This window comes from Podarcis filfolensis (assembly GCF_964270895.1).
Source record: "Podarcis filfolensis genome assembly, chromosome: 8".
Taxonomy (NCBI): domain Eukaryota; kingdom Metazoa; phylum Chordata; class Lepidosauria; order Squamata; family Lacertidae; genus Podarcis; species Podarcis filfolensis.
Window position 1 is genome coordinate 33,493,649 of NC_139611.1, and position 25,213 is coordinate 33,518,861.

A 25,213-nucleotide genomic window follows, 5' to 3' on the forward strand; every position below is an offset into this window, starting at 1 on the left:
TTACCTCTGGACAAAAGGGGACACTGCCTTTCAAAACATTTGTCTGTGCTAATCTAGAATATATATATATCACTATAATTTAAATAGAAATGCAATGCACCTCACCTTAACAGGGAGAACTGTGACCAGGTGGACCTGTGTGGCTTTTCACTCAGGTGCTAATGGCTGATGGGCAACTTCAAGGCCCTTGCAGGTAGCCTTCCTTATGGTTCTTTACCTTTAAACTGCACTTGGACCAGAGGACCCTTCAGAGCGAGGACTCCTATTAGAGGACTGTAAAACAGGTCACATGGCCACCCTAATTGAAATGCCCCTGACACAGTGTTTTGCTAGGGCCCATCAAAGGACATAAGTCTAAAGCAGGGGTTGTCAACCTGGTCCCTACCGCCCACTAGTGGGTGTTTCAGGATTCTAGGTGGGCGGTAGGGGGTTCTACGGCACAAGCTGAATCCTCCTTCCACCAAGCACTGGTGGGTGGTAAGGAAATTTTACCATCAAGAAAGATGCATTAGTGGGTGGTAGGTATAAAAAGGTTAACTACCCCTGGTCTAAAGGCTCCCTCATACTTGGAGCCAATCCTACTGGCCACTTTGGGAATTTGCAAGCAACTGATGTAAAATAAAAGTGTACTAGCACACAGCTAGCTTAATAAAACATTACTAGTACACTATTAGCTAGGTATAATTAGATGTACAATGGACCATCTGGAAGTTTCATATTAGTACTTTATGTGATCAGACAATGCTGTTTTGTTTTGAGGGAACTTGGAAAGGCAGCTGGACAAGGAAGAGTGTTGTGCCCTCTCCAGATCTCTAAGTGACCTTAACTCTCCCAACTACCACACATCTGGTCAAAAGTCTAAAAACATTACTGCCTTGTGCAAGCACACAGAACTTGCAAATACTTCTCAGCCCAGTCAAAGGACAAGACTCCACAGAGATCTGCACTGGGAAAAGCCACCTCACATCCCAAAGCAAACTTTGAAATAACCCTCCAGTAGTTTTCTGACGGTAAAGTATAGCCTGTCCCCCAACCCAGATCTTTTGGACTACATTCCCCATCTACTCTGGCCATTGGCTGTGCTGGCTGGGGCTGACGGGAGGTGAAGTCCAACACCACATAGATGGGACCAGGAGAAGGAGATTAAGTCATTTGGCTGATCTATATAGATTAGGTGACCAATCATACCTGTAGGGTTACTGTGTACATATTGTAAACCTGGAGATGTATAAGTTGATAGAAAAGAATGGCATTTTTAAAGTCGCCAGTCATATATATCATATATAAATGCCCACTTGTAGCTGACCACTTTGTTTTGACCTCCTCTGTCTCTTCCCTTTCGCTTCCCTTCCCTTTATATCTTGCCTTTTTAGTTTGTAAGCCTGGTGACAGGGCACCTCTCTTTTTTGATGTGAACCATTTGGGATAATATAATGGCCTGAAAAGTAGGATAAAAGATAGCTTGTAAAATAGTAAATAAATATATGTTTCTATGGCATCCACCCTATTTCTGATCGTTGACGTCAGCTATCCGTCATGCTTTTCAGTGCTACCAGGATGCTTTGTTGTGTTTGCTGCAGCAGACTAACTCAGCTCACTTTCTGGATGTTACATGGGAGAAGGAGATGTGGAGTGCCTGATTTTGGAGACAGCTGAGAATTCTTCATAATATACAGTTTTGGCCTCAAAAGGAGAGTAGGTTCCTCCAGAGGAGCTCCAGCAATTTTGTGGTTTGACTTGCCTCCAAATCTGAAAAAAAGATTCCTAACAAGCGATCAGACATCATCACACCTGTGCTAGGAAGGAACTGGCAGGTAGCCTGCTCCCTCCATACCTGCCTCATCGGTGGGCTGCTCTATCCTTGGCTTTAGCTTCCCTTGCTCGCAATCATTTAAGAGGAAACTGTATGATTAGCAGCACACAAGCAAACAGCAGGAACTAATCCTTTAAACACAAATACTTCAGTGGCTACGCAATGGTTCCCCACAAAACAGTGGGGAGGAAGATCAGAGACAAACCCCCTCCTCGAGTTCCCTGTAAATGCCCTGCTACTCATTCACAATTTGCTTAATGCAGTTCTTAAGGCAATTAAGGACCTTAGGTTCCACCATTCTGATTGAGCGCTACAAGCTTTGTCTATGATGATTTTCCCACCCCAGTTGTGTGTGTGTCTGTGTTTTTGTGTGTATGTGTGTGTGTGTTTACTTGCAGGCTGTCAAGGCTTCAGGCACCTCAACACCATGGCTGAAACCTGACCTGATCAAGTGACGTTTTCGTGTGCTGATGCTGAAAGACGGAACTGAGATGTGGGCAGTTAATCTAGATTTTTTTTGCTGGCCATTCACTTGCCCTCATCCATCATGCAACTGCTGTTCCATAAAATGGTTATATGAACAGCATGTGAAGCCTCACAAAGGAGAGAGAAAACTAAGAACCCTAAAGCCAACAGAACAGAAATGGGGACGAAGGGTAGGTGATGAGGATCTATAGTGAAAAGACAGAGAATGTATTTCAACCTAATGGTAAACTGAGTAATCTGAGCTAAACATTTCACTTTTGTCAGTCACCAGTGTGACAAGGAAACACAAATCTGAGCAGAGCTATATAGGTGGAATCTAAATCATCTCTCAAGGCCTCCCCATTGAGCTCCAAGGGGTAAAGAGACTGCAATCAATGACAGTTGGCAAGGGATACAACCTAAGACCCCCAGTTCCTGACAACTCTGCCATTTGCCCCCCAATAAAAGGGGACTCACAGGGGGACACAGTATACAGTGCAAATCCCAAGGATTCCTTCAGTTGATTTATCTCAGTAATTTTTGGCTCTACTTTTCTATGTAAAATAGTCAAAGCCGCGTAATAAAATCTGTGCTTGCGAAACAATAACTATGAAATAATCAGACATGAAGTAAGCAGCATCAAAATAGCAGCATCAAAAAAGTGTGAATTCTGTATAGAATTTTCTGCTGGCCTCAAAGCAACTTCAACAAGCTAAATTAAAAAGGCAAGCGACAACAAAAGCTGGAGGGTCTTCCCCAGGGAGGGCATGAAAGTCTCATCTCTTATACCTACCTGCCCACTACGTCTCTGGGTGTTAGGAAAGGGCTGTAGATCAGAAGTAGATCAGAAGTAGAGCATCTGCTTTGCATGCAGAAGGTTTCAGGTTCAAACCTCAGCATCTCCAGGTAAGGCTGGGAGAGACTTCTGTCTGAAACCCTAAAGTGAGTTGCTGACAGCCAGTATACACAATACTGAACTAGATGGACTAATGGTCTGGCTCAATATAAGGCAGCTTCCTATGTTCCTAATGGGGTTGCCGATTGTGCTTCTTGCACAGGTTTTTAATCAGAGAATAATGTTCTTAAGGTATTCAGACCATGTTGGGCTTTAAGGGTAAAAAAAACCGCCAGCACTTTGAACTGATCCCAGAAACAAATCGGCAGTCAGAGGAGATGACATAATACTGAGCCTTCTATCTGTTCCCCCGGTCAATCATAATGACAAACGTTTTGCTAATGAAACTATAATGTATACAGTGGTACCTCGGGTTAAGTACTTAATTCGTTCCGGAGGTCCATTCTTAACCTGAAACTGTTCTTAACCTGAAGCACCACTTTAGCTAATGGGGCCTCCTGATGCCGCTGCGCCGCTGGAGCACAATTTCTGTTCTCATCCTGAAGCAAAGTTCTTAACCCAAGGTACTATTTCTGGGTTAGCGGAGTCTGTAACCTGAAGCGTATGTAACCCGAGGTACCACTGTATTTATAAGGGGCATGTCAGGTTTATCACTGATACTGCATAACCATATTTTTTTTTTAAAAAAACCCATAGAAGGGTAAAGGGACCTTGGTCAAAAGAGTGGCATACAGTAAATAAACATTCTCTTCTTCTTAAGGATTGGCAATCAGCCCAAGACAACCATTTTTTCTTGTCTTATTGAGATTGCTGTTGGGCCAACATATATTCACAATGATTTTGTGTGCACAGTCTCAACTGTAATTTGCTTACAGATCTCTCACCTACCAAGAAGAAGAAGAAGAGTTTGGATTTGATATCCCGCTTTATCACTACCCAAAGGAGTCTCAAAGAGGCTAACATTCTCCTTTCCCTTCCTCCCCCACAACAAACACTCTGTGAGGTGAGTGTGGCTGAGAGACTTCAGAGAAGTGTGACTAGCCCAAGGTCACCCAGCAGCTGCATGTGGAGGAGCGGAGACGTGAACCTGGTTCCCCAGATTGCAAGACTACCGCTCTTAACCACTACACCACACTGGCTGTCTTCCCCTTCCCCAATGAGCCTTTTCTGAAGGATAATATTTGCCTAGAATGACACTGGCAACACACTGCTTTGCCTTGGATGAATCCGATGCTGCTTTTGTCTATGTGCAAGTTCTCCGACTCTATAATAAACTAAGGGCACAAGCTTGTACTGGAGTTATGCCAGATGAGGGACTTTAGGCCTCAGGGGGGAACCAGCACCACCAGCAGAAGACGCCACAGAGATCTCTTGCTTGTTGCGCCACAGCCTGTTTGCAGCTTTGTCCTCCATCTGGGAGCAAGGGAGACATGTTTTTCCTATAGAGGGATTTGAACCAGCAACCTCCATTCTTTGTGGCTGGCTTTAACAGAAGACAAGGATCCCTTGATGCTGACAGAGGCTGCTGCCTAGTTCTCTGTGCATTGTGTGCTGGGGGCATGCCCCCAGGCCTACGAGGGTTGGCTCCCTCTGTGTCTGCATGGCATGTGGGTGTTGCTGCCAGGACCGTCCCCAGTTGGTGAGAACTGATTGTTTCCAGGGATGCACAGGACTGCAGTGCATGTCCTTGTGGTAGAGGATTTTCAAGCAAATCCTACCAATGATCTGGTGGCTTGTAGGGGGATGCTTGAAAGCAGCAATGGATCAATTTGTAAGAGAGATAAGTAGAAATCATTTCCTTATTCAGAAGACTTCCTTTTGTCTCTCTATTGTATGAATAAGGATAAATTCATTTTAAATTTTACTCAAGAGCTAAGTAGACATGTTCCCAGGGTCATTAAATACATTCCAGTGTGAGATGTTGAAGAATTAGTGGCAGCAAAGCATTACCAATTACGGGTAAATTTGCTTCCATGATGAGTGACAAGTCTTTTCCTAGCAGAATATTTTGGATCACATTTCTGATATTTCATAGCCCTCTTCAGTCATTCACATTAAGTCAACAAGAAAGAAAAGGTATGGGAACAAGAAGCAGCTCTGTCCCCAATGTACACTGATTTTTTAAAAATAAAACTAGAGTTCTAAAATGTGTGGAGTGCCTCCAAAAGTATAGGAGCCTTCCAGCTTTCAACAGGCATCATTCAACTCATGGAGGCTGATCAGAATTTTGACGGGAGTGGATGCCTGCACCGACAGCCCCCTCCTGCATGAACACCTAAAGGATACTAGATCTTATTCTGAGTAAGAAGGGGGAGGAGCCTGGTGCTGGCAAGAAGCATGCTAGACAGAACAGCATCCACCACTTTAATTTCTCAGGAATCCCCTTGGGCCCTATGTGAGAACCCAGCGATATTCTGGGGGTAAATGAAGATGATGTCAGGCCCTAAAATGTAAATGAAGTATTTAAAAAAAAATCAAAGGGATACCAGAGTCAGCCCAGTTGGTCATTCTATATCCTGACATTTGCCCTAACATGCCAGGTATTGAGACTCTGCCAGCCTCCATACATTTGTCCAACTCCTTTCTGAAATCATCCTAGGCCCACTTGCTTGGCTGGAAGGAGTGGGCTGTACTGGCAAGCAAACCACTAAAGCTTAAGGATTAAAATGGCCACTTTATAAAATGCAAGGCACTTTATAAAATACTGGTAACAAGATTAGTTAGTTTTTAAATGTCAACAGAGTGACACAAATAAATTATGATGTGCTTATGAACTATCCTGCCATTTTGATTATTGCAGCAAGACACTAATAGTAGGAGAAGAAGAAGAAAGAAATATCTCTACCATTATTATTATTATTATTATTCATCATCATCACCATCATCATCATCAAGTTTGCTTTTTTACCAACTGTATTGTTGGCTTCCTTAAAGACAGGAGATGCAAAAGCAGGGAAACAAACAAACAAACAAAAAACTGCTGACTTTACTGAAATATTAACAAGGTATAGTTAAAACTTTTGTACACTTATGCAAATGAGTTTGCTAGAACAAGGGGAAGGAAGAGGGTCCCCCCATGGGAAAAATAAAATAAAATCAACAAAGTGAAAAGATCAACCATCCCTTCTGCAGCATGACAGCAAGACACAAGAGGCAGCAGCCTGGGAATTGCAGAAGATGAATTAAAAAAATAATAATACACACACACAACTCTCCAAAGTTTAAGTACATCATGGTTTATAAAGCTAATAGATTTAAATGAGGCATGGTGCACCATTCCATAAAATGATTATATATACCAGGGGGCTGCAGTAACATTTTGGGAGAAGCGTTAACCTCATAAAATACGTATGATGCGGAAGGCCGAGAATGAGAGTATTTTTGGTGCGTCCCTTAAAAGTTAGAAGGCTGAGCTGAGAATTTCAGAAATGGCACAAGTTCAGGATTAGAAGTGCAATGGTAATCGTAGTGTTGACAATGTGGTGCTCCACACTGTAGCATGTTCCACACTGAAGGTCAAAATGTGAGCTTTTGAGTGTGTTGTCTACAACTGATAATATCAAGCCTACTTTCCCTAGAAATCTCCTTACATTAAAAGCCAAAACCGCATCTGTTCAGCCACCGATTACTGGAACAGGAGGGTGCCAGCATCCAAGAGGGAGTTCCCAGAGTCCTTGTGCCTGAGGGCTGGCCTAAGGTATCTGGGAGCGTCAGGGGACTGTGGACTGCAGCCTGCAGCTGTCACCACCACCCCTGCCGAGAAATTGCAATGCAGGCTTTCACCTGCATATATGTGAATGGCAGATCGTGCAGAGCTTATCGGGTGTGAACCAGGACGTTTGAGCCAGCTCCTGCTTTGTTACTAGCTAGAGACCACTGCACTTATTTGGGCAAAGTAATGCCCAGGTGGGGTAGTAGGAACCACTGCCACTCGCTGGGTGCCTTGGGGAAGAAACAGAATTGGTGCTATAGAAGCAAGCTGGAAAAACTAGGTTGCAGGACTAAGGTTAACATGGTTTGGATGCCACTTAAGGCACCTGGCACTGTCAGACAACAGGTGAGGTGGCAACTCTGTGTCTAGGCTATACCACTTCAGGCAGGAGAGTGGGGCGGGACGTCACCTAGCTCAATGCTCCTTCGTACATACGAAAAAAAATCCCTGAATCAAGAAAACTGGTGCATTATGCAAAAGCCTGAGCTGGAACCCTTTCTTCTTGACACCTCGCTCACTTTGTGCAGGTAAGAGCATTCAGTTAACTGCCATCTCAAGTGGCAGCAGAATTTACCCTCTTCATCTGAGGTGTGGCAGACTCCTTACTCAACCCTGCTCAGCTAGCACTGAACAAGGCAGAGCTGCAGATTTGGTTCCCTCAACCTCCAGATATGGCTGGACTCACCCCTGATTTGGCTGGCTGGGAATGACGGGAGTTGGGACTCCAGCAACATCTGAAGGGTCACAGGGATCCTCACCCTCAAACCTGCCACCTCCCAATTTCCCAGCCTTCTAGCTGCCTAAGATTCCGTCATGCTTTTGCTACAGACCTCATCCTGTCCATGATTTGCATCTCCCAATCACATACATCTCAATCACACCCAAGCTGTAATGAAAAACGAAGAAATGTGCTTGGGTTGTTTGTTTGTTTGTTTTTTGGCCCTGGGTTTTCGAAAGGGAGCCACAATTGTCTTAAGTGTGTGCTTATAAAACTGGGAAAGGGGTGGAGGGGAAGAAGAGATGGAGGATGTCAAAATGTTACTTGAGTTTTTGTATGCTAATCTTTCCTTAAATTATTAACCAATGGGAAGAAATTATTTACATTGTGCTCGGTGTGGACGTGGCAGTGCGTTGTAAGGCGTCCTGTCAAGCGAAATCCTCAGAGCGAATGATTAGAGTTGTCGGGTCTTATTTATTTATGCTGCCCATACTCAGAGGACCTTTTTTTTTTTTTTTTGAGATTGCACCCAGAGATAGAAAGAGAGGGAGAGGGAAGATTTTCTGATGTTGCAAGGAAATAAGCATGGGTTGGGGGGGGGGGAGACGGAAGATGCTCTTGATACTCACTCAAAATGAGGTTATTTCCCACATATAATAACAACTGGAACAAATGGCATAGATTTGCATGTAATCTTTTTTTAAAGGTACCTGAAGCTCGGTCTGAAAGAAGAACTTCTGTGGACACTGGGAGCAATCGTAAATTTTATCCTCTTGCCCGTGGACAGCAAAGATATGTTGCTGCAATTTATTTGCCTGTACAAAAACTAGAGGAACAAAAAAGAAGAAAAGAAACAGCAGTGTTGTCAGAGAGAATGACCAGCATAGTCGAATTCATATGGACACCTGTGTGCCTGCACTTTTGGCCTGTTGCCAAAGATACAGGAGCAGGCTGTGGAGTCAGGGACTTTCACTCCTTTGTCCTTCTCCTCCCTTCCCATTCCATTTATTTACAAATTGTGTGTTAGATCCAGACCCACCCTACTATTTACTAGTTTATTACTTTTTAATTTGTAGACCACCTATATGCCAAAATGGCTTCTAAGCGGTCTACAACTATACAACCAATGCATAATTAAAAAATACACAACAACATTAAAGCATCATTAATTAAACTATATCATAAAACAAACAATTAAAAAGTGTAGCAATTGAACCTATTTAAACAGTAAAATCGTAAGTTCAGTTCAGGGGGATGCTTGCCTAAACAAATGTGCCTTCAGAAGCCAGGGCAATGGCAACACTGATTGGGACCTCCTGTATTTTAGCAGAGACACAGGAAGGGCTTTCCACAACAAACACCGGTGCCACCAGTGGAAAAGCCTGTCTCTGTGTTACCATAAGCCAGTAACCATCAGGCAGTGGCAAAACTCAGCACTGTCATGGTATGTGCCTGAAAAGCAGCACCACTCCCTACCTGGGCTGCAACATTTTCAGTCACATGAAGTGCATTGGGCTTGAATTAGGCATGTTTAGTGCAGATATACTGATACCCTACCCTTTATGCTGACAAATGATGGCATGGTTTGGGGGGATTTTTTTGAATGTGGGGGGATGAGGGAAGACCTGATTCTGCAGCCTGCTCCCAGTCTCTTAACCATGGTTAAGATATAAAGATCATCATGGCTACCCCAATACACATGCACATGGAAATGAAGGGGTGCTTTATGAATGGCTGAGAGAGTTGCCCAGATTTCCCACGTATACACAGTCATGCGCTGAGTATAGCATGAACATTTACTTTACACTTCACCCTTGGATCACTTGTCAATGTTATTTAGAAAACACACAGAAGAAATAGAGCATCTAGACCCCAGCAAATAGTAATTATAACAAGAATCATCACTGTGGTCTGATGGCATAGGATGTTCCAACTTAGCTGAAGCTAAGTAAGTCTTGGTTTGGGCAGTGGCTTGATGGGGGACCCCCTAGAACTCTATGGATGCCACTTTGGGCCAGTGCAGTCATAACAACTCTAGTCTAATAAACCATACTTTCTTGAGCTCAGATTCTTGCTTAGCATTAACTTCATTTAGATCCTGGTTTCATAACTTGGTGCCTAGACAGTGATTAAACCACAGTTTCTCAGTGAAGATGTAACATAAAACTGTAGTTTAATGAAGAAAGGGGCGATGTGTGCATGCAGGCTTTCCTCCCCTTTTTTCTTTTTGGTGTAATAAACCATAGTTTACTAGAATGAGATGGTTACACCTAAATTTGATCCTCCGGTTCCATGATGGAAGAAAGGCAAAATAGAAATCAAACAAACAACCAAACAAAAATGCTTAATACGCCACTTTTAACACTGAATATGCATTATGAGCATTGAGCATTGGCTATTTTAACAATCCCGTAAGAGTGATCACTAGTACTCAATTTAGAGAGGGAGAACTAAGGTTGGCATAAGTGATTTGCCCAGGAGAGTTAGCAAGGTCAAGGCTGTCAAGGAACCTGAACCCAAGTCTTCCACATCAAGATCCAACACGACCACACCGTAAAATCACTGCACATTGGAATACAGAAATAATTCTAAATGTTCACACCAGGAAGTTTAAATGACTGTGGAAAATACTGCCCAGTAAGAGGAATGAAGGGGAGAAAGGCCGCCCTTCCAGGTAGCTCTGGTTTGTGAGATCATATTCAAAAGCTTTTCTGGTAGTGGTCTCCCCCCTTCCAAGGAAAGGAATACTGTATTTTAAAACTCCCCTGTGTGTCATTTCCGGATCAAGCCATGCACACAGAGGCCTGTCTGGGTCTGACTGTCTTACCTGTAAAACAAACAGGGCATTTGAATGTGCCTCCCATCCCCTCGAAGCTGTGCTCAATCAGGTGACACAGGAGCTTTGCCGGAGAGTCAAACATCTGGTTACACAGCTTGCACTCATGATTGATGCCTTCCTCTGCAAGGTTCAAATGATACAACTTGTTAGTGACACAGCAGATTAGCGTCTGAAATGCAGTAGTCGGCGAGAAATCACAGCACTGGATTGCATGGTTTCCGGGACCCAAAGATGCTGTACTTGCAACACCGCCTCCCCCCCCCCACCCCTTTACAAAAGCATGCGTTAGTATGCTTGTAGTGTATTCAGGTGTACAGCCGCAAGTCAAATTTGAGGGGCATTTCTATTTACAGCCCTGATGGAAGTGACATTGTGATCAAACCACCAGTAACATACACTCCTGTTTCCTCAGGCTTGTGACACAATGCCATGCCTCTACGCTCCGCGAAAACAGAAGGAGAGACACAGACACAACAGCACTGCTGCGGGCATATAAAACACACACACACACATATATATATTATTAAGAATACTCAAGCCCACATCGAAAAATGCAGGAGGTTCAGGTGAGGCCGTAGAAAACGGCAGGCCAAAATGCTGCTACCTTCAACTCATTTTGCATTGTAACAAATTCAAGAGAAGGTGTCGATGCTAAAGGAACAGCAGGGATCCTGAAATGAGGGTTTGAGCCAGCCAAGTTAAAAAAGAAAAGTCCATTCTAAGTGGGGCAATTAGTTCCTCCCTCAATGTGGATTTGTATTTCCTATATCATCCACGAAAACAAAATGTGTTTAACCTTCCACAATTCTGGGACAGAGTACACAATATGACAACAACAACAAAAACTGTGTGTGTGTGTGTGTGTGTGTGTGTGTGTGTGTGTGTGTGTGGTGCTGGTGCTAGGGCTGGCAACCTGCCTGAATTGCCCGTTTGCAATATTAAGCCCTATCTGGAAGTACCCAGGCTACTCTCCTGGGACCAAAAACAACAGGTAGGGGGAGGGAGTTCAGGGCAGGAAAGGGTGGGGGCTTTTTAAAGCCCAAGGGCCACATCCACTTCTGGGCACCCTTCTGAGGACCACATACCAGCGGGCAAAGGGCACGGCAACTATGTAAACTTTACAAGGAGGGGTTTTTCTTCACACACTCACACATCCCTCTCTAGCCTCTGTCCAGACAAGCAAGAAGCATTGTCACAGCCCAGGGGTATGTCCCAGCCAAGCAAAAACACTCTAGGGGAGAGTGCCAAGGGCCGGAAAGAAAGGCCTGGAGGGCCACACTTAGCCCACAGGCCTGAGGCTTCCCACCCCTGATCTAGCTTCCTTCCAGAGAGATATTTACTGTGGGGTGGGTGCTGCTCAGGCATGTATATTTTTTCAGAGTACACAGAACACTATGGACATCAAAAATGTCAGTCCGTATCTCCCCCCACCCCACCCTAAGCAGATGTGGCCCTCAGGCTGATAAATGTTTTTTAACCCCTGATACAAAACATATCTGGTCAGGGGTCAGCACAGGTGGGGCAGTGCTGATAGGGGGTCCCAGCCACTCCCCCATCTAGGTCTTATTAACGTCAATATGTTTGCTGCATCATGTGCCTCTAAGACCATGCTCTGGTAGGATAGTTTCTTCATGGCTTAGAGAACTATTATTTAAGCACATTGGATAAAGATATGGAGAGTGCAATCTTTTGAAATGAAAAGAAACGGGTTATTAGCCACAAGCTGGGATGAGAACTGAATTGCAATCACCACTAGCATCATATATATCCATTTCCAGAAGTCATGTTATTCCATTGAAGCAAAAATAACCAAATGCCTTGTGGCATCTTAAAGATTAACAAATTTATTATGCCATAACTTTCCACAGACCAGAGTCCGTGCATGAAGCGCAACTGGCAGGCATTTACATATAGAACACTTTTGAGCTTCACATACATTAGATCACTAAATTCCTTACAACAGTCCTGTAAGGTAGGCAAGTATCAGCCCCATTTGGCAGATGCAGGGCTGATACAGAGTGTTTCTTAGCTATGGCTACCTAATGACATCACGGCACAGGTGGTCTTTGAACCAGGTGCTTTTGTGTTTCACAGCCCACTCCCATACACTATACCTGCTCTCCTCACAAGCCAAACAACCAAACACATGTATGGGAATTATATTCCCAGTTTTCACATATTTGGTTAATGCTAATTGTATACCATTTGGGGGCAAGTCTGGAAGTATTTCAAACAGTTAAAGCTACGACAAACAAAACTCAAACAAAAAAATAAAATAAAAACATAATAGGTTCCCGCAGATGTGGAAATTCGTCCCACTGGAGGCAAGACCTTTTGATTTGCAAATCCACTTCTGAATTATAAGGCCTTCTTCTCACCAGTTGGGTTTTTTGTTGTTGTTGCACTCCCACAGGAGTCTATTATATATTTTCTATGTCAATGAAACCATCCAGAAAGAAATAAAAAAGGAAGGTGGGGGGGGGGAGAGAGAGTTGAGTAAGAAAGAGGAAAAAGAGAGGAGAAATTCCTATGATTTAGCATGAGAAACAGTTCCCTTTTCTCAAATTCAAAATTAAGAAAAATACCCAAAAGATGTGGAGAGATACTTTCTTAGCATCATACTATGGTCAATGTAGCGCAGTGGTTCTAGAAGTTTGGATTATGGGGGCTTCCAAGTTCAGAACCCCACTCAGAAATGGTATTCCATTCACCTTCTGTCAGCCCAATCTACCTCACAGGGTTGTTGTGAGAATACAATGGTGGGGGAGTGAAACACGTGTGCAACCTTATTGAAGCAAAGGCAGGATATAAATATGCTAAGCAGAAAGAAAGCAAAACTGAGAGCTAGAACCATGGTGAACTTTGGAGTATGGTTTTCTCAGCTAAAAGATTGTATGTGGAAATGTTAAAGAAGTGGAACGGTGCTGGCAACATAGTGACTGGACATGCAGCACTAGGGGTTTTTTTCATAAAAGAACACACCCAGTTATTTCCTTCCTGTGCCTGACATGTATGGGAGGGAACGTTGTCAGATGGAAGTGGCGTCACAGGTATTCATAGGAGAGACCAGCCTAACAGGTAAAATATGGAACCCATCTCATTTTTAACATAAAAAAGCAGATTGCTACCACTTGCTGTGCTGATGTCTCTCCATATTATTCTCCTTAACCCCGCAATCTGCTTGTGGATCTATTGATTCAGTGCTGAGCAAACACAGCATCAAATCACAGATTCTTAAGGTCTCTTTCTCTGTCTCCCAAGTTCAGAATAATAAGCATTAATTTTACACTTCATTTCTCTGCACTGGGGGGGGGGGGGGAGACAGAGAAAGAAACGTGGTCCTTGTTTAAAACAAGCAGGCCTGCGGGATTTTATCAGGCAGAAACTATGTCAGGCCAAAAGAGGAACAGAGCGCTTTGTGTAAAAGTGTCGTGGGGAGATGATAGTATTCTGTAATGTTCCCAGTACCTACTTTTGTCTCCAAAAGCATTTGATCCCTGGCAGACACATATACTTATTTCCATACAGGTCTTGAGGGGAAAGCCAGTAGGAATGAGAGCTGATTATCTGAATCCTGAAGGTGAAACCTGGGTGGTGCCCAGCAATGCTAAAGGCAAGCACAGGGGCGAATATGGAGGTACATAATTTACTGTCTGTTAGTGAGGATTAGTGAGTTGCACTGACCCGGATGAACTGCAGTGGCGAGGCTCCGGCTCCCATTGTTCTTAAGTTCAAATGCATTTGCATGGTGTTGATAGGACCACGCTTTGCTGCTGCACTTCCTACTCTATCGCGCTGCCTTGCTTAGTGCAGTGGCACTGCCACGCCTTGACATTCAAGCGATTCCGGTGGCAGAAAATGTGCACTTGATGCAAGTTGCAATGAGTCTCTGAGCCCGTAAGAGAGATGACAGTGGCAGCCTCCTGGCAAGGTCTCCATATAATTAATAATACCGTGTGGAGCCCATGCACTTGTAGCCCCTGAAATCCTAATTATAAACGGTATTAATGGCAACGCAAAAGGAACAACACAAGTGGCATAGGCTGACACCCTATCAACCCAAGAACAAAGGAGAGATGTGTACATGTAGGAAAAAGACAATAGCCTTTACTGCTACTTTAGAAACAAATCAAAACCACGACCTCTCCAGACTGATTTAATAAAACAACATTCTCCCTTAAGGGAAAGGGGGGGGGGAGTAGCCTCCTGCTTTACTGTGAAGACATTTAAAACAACCTGACACTCATTTTTGACACCTGCATGTAAATCACACACTGTTTCCTTCCCAGAACAGTCCATTTCTGCTTCATTGCAACAAATTAGGGTAATGAAAGCAGATGAGCTTTACTTGTAGGAGTGAAGCGCATAAATCCCTTCCTTAACTACACTCCTAATGAATACAGGGATGCTGAAATCTGGTGCAACCAAATGTTAAATATCTATAACCCACCCAGTTCAAAGATAATGTGTCTTGTCCTGTTATCTTGTATATTGTTTTTTTAGAGGGTCAGCAAGTGGAACTTCAATTGGCACTGGAATAGACAGTGCATTAGTGTTATCAGTCACAGAAGAAAAAAATGATTTGCAGTGGTGATTCCAGGATTTTGGGGAACCTCATTAATGGCACTAACATTGGGCCTCCCTAACCTAGAAGAGGCAGAACGCGCACACCAAGAATTCTCTTAGATTGCATTTGATTTACTTGGCCACACCGTGCAAAACAGGAAATGGTAGCCCTGTTTAAGTAGTTTAATGTACAAAGAGTTTACCTTCTACAGATGTGAGCAGGAGAATGAATGAATGAAATCAACTTGTATCACAAAGGAGCCTCTCTAAAGAAACCTGAACGAGGGAAGCACTCATTACACACTCCAGACAGACAACACAATTGCGGTATTGATTTGTCATTAAACACTGCAGTGAGGATAACAGGACCAAATTCTAGGCAAAGAATCGTTTAGACCATTGGCAAGAAAGAAAGCCTTGGCTCAGCTAATCTAATTGCTATTGCCATGTTGGAATGTCAGTACTTCCATTTTTCATTTAAGAAACCCCTGTTTTCCATCCCAAAATGTACCATGGTCTTGTTACCCCACTGAAATCGAGGAAGAAAGCTGCATCTTCCTCCACTTTCTGCAACTGTTCCCTAGGGCCTGGATCAGGTATCGTAAACCTTTTCAAACCTCAGGACCCACTTTTAACCCAAACATGTATTTGAAGACCCGTTTTCTATTTTACTATGTATTTACATGGTGGCAGTGCTCCTCCCCATTCCAGGCAGAATTGGCTGATTCAGAAACTCTTAAGTGAAGAGGGCATTTTATACTGTATTTCCCCTCCTCCCCAAATGCTCCTCAAAGTATTCCAACTTATCTCCTGCCATTTCTTCTCCCCTTTCCCTTTCGCAATTAACTTGTACCCTGTGCATATGCCTGAACCGACAGTTTCTTTTATCTGTGTTCCCTGTTCCTTGTGGTACATTCACTTTCTCCTCCTCTACTAGCTTCCCTGCTTTAACCCCTTCCTCTATTACTGTATTACTGTATTAGTGTATTACTGTATTACTGTATTAGTGTATTACTGCTACTTTGGAGCTGCTGCTATTAGGATCTGTCCAACCCAAAAGCTACTGCATGAGCAGGTGGTGGGCTTCAGGGCAGAGGCCCATTGGTGGCCCCCAACTCACAGTTATTAGACATATTCAAAGCCTGCCCTTCACCATTGTTGCTCTCAAGGAGGGGTACAATGCACAAACTAAAAAATTACATAAAATCAACCAAAAAGAGATTTAAAAACGGCACATCAGTTCACCCATAACACTCTCCCGGCATCCTTCTGGGCCCCTTCCTCTGAGCATTTTCTCAACCAAGTGCCTTTGGAAATCACAAATGAATTCGGGTGGTCTTTGCGTGGGACCGGTGGGACAAAAGGAACTGTTCAGAACAGAACCCTGACAATTAAGGAGCCTGGGTTTTTGAAGAGCATGGGATTGATGGCGTGGACAGCAAAAGCATCACCTGGGGAACTGGGTGTAAGTCCTCCGAGGGTTGATGGAGGTCAGTTACTATAGCAACAGAGAATGAGCTCAACCTTGTAACTGACCCTTATCTTTTTTTGATCTGTTGGCCACTTGGGGCCAGAGCTGGAAATCAACTGGAAAATAATCCAGTCACATATCATAAAGAAAACTATCTATACTTATTTAGCCAGGTAGAAGCTGAAATCCTTTGCTTGGGTGGTTTTGCTATACTTAAGTGCCTCTCACCTTTAATGTCTGCGCAGCATTTCACAAGCCTGCATATAAGTAATCTGCATTAACAGACTATGCAGGGACCCACCTACTATGCATGCTGAGAAATTCAGCACAGCTGCACCAATCTGGATTTATGCATTTCTTTAGTTAGCTAATTGGGAGGGTTATAGTCTGCCTTCTGACGTTCAAAAAAAGTCCATAAAGTAGAATGCAAAAATAAGAAATAACAGGGGGGTTTGTTTTGCTTTTTAGACACAATATAAAATAGAATAAATTCCTGCACTTATAGAAAATAAAGCACACTAAACAGGCAGGGGTTTAAGAATATCAAAACCCAAGTGCTTTAGGAAATAAAAATATATCATCTTGACATCTGAAGGGGGGGAAGGGGTGCCCAATGAACTTCTCTAGGGAGGGAACTGCACAAATGGGGGCCACCACCGAGAAAGCCCATGTTCCCCAATGGACCTCAGGATGTGAGGGGACCAAATGACTGCAATAACACCTCCAAAAAATGCAGAGCTAGCAACATGGCTCAGCATCTACCAAGGGTGCACACTTCTGCTGGACACTGACAAAAGCTTCCTAGACCTGCTCCTCTTCACCATTAAAACTGCAAAAGGCCAGTGAGCCCCTGTGGCCGATAACATTACCAATGCCTTGAACCCTCAGGCAGCTATGCTCGGGTACCATCTTCATATATATATGAAGCTGCTGGAATTGGTTAGTTTACCAAGACCTTTGCAGGCTACTGTTGCAAGTTATTCGTCATTTGTGCTGATTTATCTTATTGCTGTTATGGTATTTTTAACAGGTTTTATTGTAAACCACCTTGAGAAGTTTTCATAACAGGTGTGTGTGTACGTAGATAAACAGAGAGAAAGCACACACTGCAATCCAACATCTGGTGGGACAGAGGTTCTCAACCCCTGATTTCATTGCTACACAAGTGTTATAGTTTGTCATTCATAACTCAAGGAAATTTCATCTGGTATAATGAGTAAAGTGCTGGATATGGAAATCCCAGCTCAGTCCTGAAGTTCCCTGGTGGGCCTTGGGCAAGTCTCCATCTTTAGCCTACCTATCAGAATTAAGGAGGCTCACATCCATATGATCATAATTTTAAAAGCTACCTTCATATAAAACATTAGAAGAGTCCAGAAATCCACTTTTCCACACCTCGTCTCCCTCTCTCTGACTTGCTATCCAATTCACACATCTCTAGCCAAAGCCTAGCATACTGTTGGTACTGAATTAATGTTACATTAACGATATAATCTTTGTCATCATCCTCATTATCTTGACCTGGAGGAATTAAATGAGTGAAGTCACCGGAATGGAGAAGTTAACAGATTGAATTCCAGGTATTTGACAGCTTTGGGTGCCTTTTTAGATTTTTAGAGACACACACATATTGGTGACAGGCTACTCAGTCAAGATTTTTTGTTTCATTTTAGAATAAAATGTCCTCAGAGACACACAGCAATGGTATGACTTGGAGGTAAAAAATGACATATTCTTGTTTCAATAAATGCTTTCCTGATGTGTAATGTTTATTATGCTAAAATCTGCTTCCATCAGTACTGGCCTGAAACTGTTGCTAGTGCTGATAATCAGATTTAGTCTTGAACCTTGTCATACTTGGGACTCACCTTTAGTCCAAACAATTGGGGTGAGGGTGGGGACTCAATTTTTAAAAACCATTTATTTGTATGGTGGTGCTGCTCCTATTCTTAATCCACCTTTGGTCAGGCTGTGACCCAGTAGTGAGTCCCAACCCACCACTGTAGACCAATGAGTAAAAACACACCATCATCTTTATGTACATGAATGAGGATGAGAAAGCATGTACAGTATAGTTTTTAAAGGCTTTTCAAGGGAATGTAAATGGAACAGGAAATCCTGAATTAACAGCTGGAAATTCAATACAGACCATGACACAGAAAAAAATATTGAAGACTGGATTACTGCAACACAGTCTATGTGGGGCTCCCCTTGTAGTTGGTCCAGAAGAGCAAGTTAGCAATGCTGCAGCATACTGCACTAACAGGAGTGAGATCCCACCAGCATACAACACCACGACACATCTGCTGTAGCTGTCAATTTGCTACTGGTCAGCAAATAAAGCGTTTAACAGCTTGGGACCAGTGCACTTGAGGGATTGCCTTGCTAACTCAACGGCTTCTTGCAAGTACCACACAATGTTCAGTCCACATCTGCAAGGAGTCAAGCTTTTCAGTGTGGCTGCACTTGTGTGTTTGGAAGTCCCTACCTATTCCCATCATGTAGGCACCCTCACTGTTTCGTTGTCATAAATTGGTTTATGTTCACTGCTTACATATTCTTACATATTCTTGGGTTTAGCTGTTTATACATTATTATAAATGAATAAATAAATGTGTCTGGCAACTTGACCCTGCTGAGCTGCAGCAAAGATCTGAAGAGGGTGCTAGCTCTACTCACACAGGCTTCTCTACATGACTCTGGGTCTTCCTGACTGTGTGAAGGAGTCTGCGCAGGCACAACTGGTTCCCCCTGCAAGAGTCCTTTTTATGAGTTCCAGGTTGGTGGAACTGGCTAGGAATGTGACAGCAAAGAGTGAGGGTTATGTCTTGTGCACATGGAGAAGACCTGAAACTGCCCAGCATAAAAGAATCTCAGCTTGTGCTTCAAAGAATAGAGTGCAAAACCATACAGACCCCGAGAGAGAATTGGCACCAGAATTGGCCAGGATGAGCCCTTTGCCATCTTGTAACAGAGAAAGGAGATTCTGTTTCTTATTTTATTATTTTTCCAACTGAAGAGGGCACAGGCTTGTTTTCTCCTGCTCTGGAGGGTAGGACTCAAACCAATCGCTTAGTTACAAGAAAGGGGATTCCAACTAAACATACAGGGAAAACATTCTGACAGTAAGAGCTGTTCGACAGTGGAACAGTCTCCATCAGAAGGCTGTGGACTCTCCTTCCTTGAAGGTTTCTAAGTAGAGGTTGGATGGTCATTTGTCACGGATGCTTTCGCTGAGATTCCTGCCTTGCAGGGGGTTGGACTAGATGATCCTTGGGTCCCTTCCAGCTCTACAATCCTGTGATTCTGTGATTCTACTCCTCTTCTACCATTAGCCCTTCATAGGTGGGGCTAAAGCACAAATTATTAATTTATTTAACATACAGATTCACCTAACAAGACTCTAAAGAAAAAGCAAACCAAGGCCTTAAGGTTGTCTAGGAACTTCCAAGTCCTATCAATCTACAATCTGAATCTTCTAGGGATAAAGAGAAGAAAAAGCTTTGCCAGGTGGGATACAGCCTATGAATCTTGCACTGGCCATACCTCTTATCCACAGCTCTTTGTGGGCATGCCATTTTTCATTGGCATCATGTTGCTCATATTCTTTGAATTCCTCTGTCTTTCAGCTGAAATATAATTTTGCATTCAAAATGCATTTATATGATCTAGGCTGGCACAACACTGATGTATTTTATGAGCTGAAGATTCGTTAATAAAATCTTCTATGCCTACTTCAATCTTATGACAATTTTACTATTATGTTTTCAAGGGATATGAAAGCTGTCCGCAGTGGTTAGAAACATCACTTTAATGAAAAATGGTAACGCTGGGAGTTTGATACGTCTACATATTGCCCCCCCCCAAAAAAAAGTAACAGAATGAGCTGCATTTTCAAAGTGTGCCTTTGGCTTCAGATCAACTTCTTGGTGGAAGAAATTAATTATGTTCCTTATTCAAGTCTATGTGGTTCGTGCTTTCCTGCAATATAGGGGTTGGGAAAGATTTCACCATTAGGCTCAGGCAACCAAGATAGAAAACCTGGTTTTAGAAAGGGCCCTAGGTATCCATAGAAGGAATCTCCAAACCTCTGCAAGTTTCGCTGCAATTAACAAACTATCCCCTGTTGCATTTATGCAATCCGCTCTGTCACTTTTGATCCTGAACAGCAGTTACAATGTGGAGGAGAATCTGTACATCTCCTTTGTTGGGATGTGCATGAACTCCAGATATAGAAAATGCTCAAAACTTCCCTTTCCACACACTGAAATTTGTGGCAGAAAGTACTAAGGCAAGTTGATTTAGAGATGGGTAAAATCTGTATTTCCAGCCCATGCTAATTTAGCAAGTTTTTACCCATATTTCTGCTGTGTTTCCGCATAAATCTCTGTGGTTTAAAACAGGGGTCAGCCCTCAGACCATGTGGTGGGCCGGACTATTTTTTTTGAGGGGGGGGAATGAACAAATTCCTATGCCCCACAAATAACCCAGAGATGCATTTTAAATAAATGGACACATTCTACTCACATAAAAACACGCTGATTCCCAGACCGTCCGCAGGCCAGATTGAGAAGGCGACTGGGCTGCATCCGGCCCCTGGGCCTTAGGTTGCCTACCCCTGGTAAAATAACTACTACTGCTCCTTGCACACCAAAGGCCAGCACTTCGGGCAAAGAGCAGGAACAGAACACTTCTTCTTGCTGTACTACTTAACTATTTGAACACAGAGGACTCAAAGCCAGGATCCACCACCCAGAATCTAAAGTGGTGTACCCATCCTACTATCTCAGATTGACATCGCTTTCATGGATAGACCAGACTGAACAAAAAGATGGACTCTGGGAACAGTAAACTTCAAACAAAATGCCGGGAAAAACAACCACAACCACACACACACGGAATAAATAAAGTATTTCCAGAGAGTTTCAGGTTAATCAGAAATGTGGTGCACGTAATCTCTTGTTGCACCAAACACAAATATTTAGAAAGAGATTACCAAATAATAATAATAAAAAACACAAAGCTACAGTATTTGTATTTTGAATGTTAATTTGACATAAAGAAGTGTGCATGAGGGAATGTTTATAATCAGAACTCCAATAAACTCACAAATGACTCTAGTATTTTATAAGCTTGTTAGGAACAAATCACTCCCTTAGCTTATATTTACTTACTGATGAATCATAAAAGGCCTCAATACACAACGAGTAAATTCAAAAAAGAAAAAAAAGGTTTTCCTCTGGTTTTATCAGCAAGATGTATTCTGCAAACCTTGCAAATGGTACTGTGAATTCTGTCACATGTCATGTGACGAACAGCTCCCCCTAAGTTCAACATGGGAACCTGACCTATGTTGTCTCTTCCCCTACCCTACCAGCCGCAGAAGAGGCATCCTAGTTTTCAAAAGCACAGAACTAGATATCTCCCCTTGCCTCCTGCCCTTCTGTTGCCTGGAGAGCAGTCTTTGGGAGCACATCCAGGCGTCCTAATCTGCATAATGATGGACCTCTAGAGGGATTGTTCTGTCTTACAAAGAGTTGGAGAAAATATGCACTGTCCTCTAAAGCAAGTGCGGCAGAAACCAGCACAGAATCTAAAGGTGGAAATGGATGCTACACAGAGACCTGAATGGGCCTCCTATTTGGTCCCCCCAACATATAAACCCATAGGGCATAGAAAATGTGCAACACTTGGGCTTAGTGCCAGAACCAAGGCTCCCGACTTTGTGTACAATTTTCGAGTCAGATGAGTCAGCAGGGCTGTGGAGCGGGACATCTCTAAGGAGGCTAGGGCAGGGGTAGCTAACCGTTTTTTGGCTTGAGGGCTATACTCAGAGTTCACCATCCCTCTGAGGGTCAAATGCCAACACACACAGAAACACACTTGCACATTCACAGAGCACACAGCACACACTCATCCCGGGGGGTGGGGGGCGGAGCCACACATACAGGAAGTACGGCACACACCCTTTAACAGAAAAGAATGAATTTCCCTGGTTTCACTTTAGTGGAGGTGCTCTAATGGAATGTTCTCCCTAAGGAGGCAGCCCCAGCACCTACTCTACAAGCTTCTAGACACCATGTCAAGACATTTGTATTTACCCAGGCATGCTAAATATATATATCATTATTATTTAGATTTCTATTCTACCCTTCATCTGAGGATTACATGGAAGTTTACAATATAGAAACACAAGAACACATAACGTAATAACAAACAAAAACACACACCCCAGTTTTAAAGGCCATAGATTGTTTAATTAGCCAAAGGCATAGGAGAAGAGGAATGCTTTTGCCTGGAACCTAAAGATATGTAATGAAGGCGTAAGGTGAGCCTCCCTAGAGAGAGCATTCCGCAAGAGGGGAGCCATTGCTTCATGATCTCATTGCTGACTTGATATTTCTGCCTCATTATATTGCAATCTGTGTCTGTTGTGCATCAGCCTGAAATATGATTTGATGAAGGGTGGCATAGTAAATAGGGCCCTGATCTAGATACCTGGTACAAATGTTAACTTAAAAAATACTTGGGTCCTATAAAATATCCTCTGACTAATCAGGCTGAAGAACTGCCAACCCTTAGGTGCCTACCCAGTGGTACCTCAGGTTAAGAACTTAATTCATTCTGGAGGTCTGTTCTTAACCTGGAACTGTTCTTAACCTGTTCTTAACTTTAGCCATGGGGCCTTCCACTGCTGCTGTGCCACTGCCGCCACACGATTTCTGTTCTCATCCTCAAGCAAAGTTCTTAACCCAAGGTACTATTTCTGGGTTAGCGGAGTCTGTGACCTGAAGCGTCTGTAACCCGAGGTACCACTGTATATAAAACCAATACTCAAACAATGGATTGATGTGTTATCAAATACAAGATATAGTCATACCTTAAAACCCCAGTCTGAAGACTTGTTTGATGATCATCTGCAACCGTTATCTAAACAAGGTTAAATATTGATACTAAAACACACCCACACCCCTAAATATCCCAGACATAAGCTAATGACATGACACTATAAAACTGTTTTTGAATAACCTTTTACAAAAACATATCAAGGAAAGATCTGTTGGTGAGTCAAATAACAATATCAACCAGCATGTCAAGAATCATGGGAACTACACACTTCCCGTGGTTCCCAATGCCCCTTCACCCCATTCTTCTCCCTTCTTCCTGTAATGCTTCCTCACAACAGCTTGACACCTACCATCAATTACAATTACAAAGTCTGCTTCTCCATCCAGGGGGAAGGGCTCTTGGCTTGGGGTGCTGGGACCTTGCAGGGAAGTTTCTAAATGAATTTGGAATTAGCTCAATTTGAACAGACATTCTTCAGATTTATCAGAATCGTCCCCATGCCAGTTGCATACCAAATTACTTTGAATCACAGAACTAAGTAGGAACTTTCCCAATATGGCTCCAACCCCTGGGACCTGGTCACACGGAAGCAAGATGAAACACTGGGAACACTATTTGATACAGTAGACTCATCTAGTTCTATCTTTACATAGAGATATATAAAGATGTGCATATCTCAACAGGCTCATAAGCAATATGTTAATACAAGTTGTGTATGGGGAAGAAAGAGCTGGCACAAGGGTATTTTTCAAATAAATGTAAGTAAGTGATCTGCACAGTAATGACTGCATTAGGTACGTTTGCCTGGCACTCTTATTTATGGGGCTAAACTATTATTGGGGGTTATCAGACCATGTGTTTTATTAAACACACACTTAAAGCACCTAGCAAAGCACTATGCAATAACATCTTGTGGTCTCGAAAGATGGATCCACTTACAGCCGCCATAAAGTTGCTGGCTACATCTAGTCTTTAGTGTTTACAGCAAGGACACAGTAGCTATGTAACTGAGGCAGGTCTAACAAAAATTATGGGAAGTGCGAAAACATTTTTATTCAAATTTCCAATTTTCATCTGGAAAACTCATTTGTCATAAATTCGGCTGTTTCCAAAAATCAAAATTCAGATGGTGTTCATTTTACTCTTAGTAAAAATTATATTATATATTAAAAAATCAGATAGTGTTTTACACAGGTATGCTGAGCAACAACCTTCCCTAGCACTTTTGAAGGAGCCAAACATGCATCAAAAGGCATCAGTAAACATTCCAAGAGGCCTACAAAGGCCAAACCTCTGCTCATATTGCAGATGGGAAGGGCAGAATGTGGCTTGTCTAGGAGTGAAGACCTGGTAGGTTCATAGCATGGCAAGATCTGAACTATGAACTTCCTAAGCTCACAAATTCACTGCCACAAACCTATAACACTACAATTGAATTAGCATGGCTGAGGCTGTTAGAAGCTGCAGTCCGAAACATCTGGAGGGCACCGGGTTGGTGAAGGCTGCTACGAACTGTCAGAGTCGCTCCGGCAAAATTTACCAGCATTATTATATACCTTTGAAACTGCCACTACAGACAAATGTACTGCATTAAAATTTGGCCTAGAGCTCCCTTGAGGAAACATTTGCTGCGATTTGTATAACAGTTTATATATTTATGCTATTTAATGGTACAAAGCAATAATTATGACTTCATTCACTGATAAGCAACAGCATTACATAAATCTGAGGCGGATTTGGAACACGCCAGCTTTGTCAGTGGCCCGACTAGTTGTAAATTATGTTGCTGTTAAAAAAAAAATATTCTAAGCAAATATGAGGGAGCAGCAGGAAGCTAATAATGTGCCTCCAGCTGTTCCAGTTAACCTGCAAATGTGGCCATCTGCACCTCAGGAGAAAAAACGAAAAGAAGAGATAGAGGGAG

General features: G+C 42.9%; 1 protein-coding gene across 3 annotated transcripts in view; it reads right to left on the minus strand.

The window, feature by feature from the left end:
• Positions 1-25,213, minus strand: part of ZNF423 (zinc finger protein 423) — a 320,155-nt gene that overhangs the window by 27,708 nt on the left and 267,234 nt on the right. For all 3 annotated transcript variants that reach the window (XM_083625988.1, XM_083625987.1, XM_083625989.1), the window contains 2 exons: positions 10,392-10,523; positions 8,275-8,390 (listed from right to left, as the gene is read on the minus strand). In XM_083625988.1, coding sequence (XP_083482114.1) covers positions 8,275-8,390; positions 10,392-10,523 — 248 coding nt within the window. The remainder of the gene's footprint in view (positions 1-8,274; positions 8,391-10,391; positions 10,524-25,213) is intronic.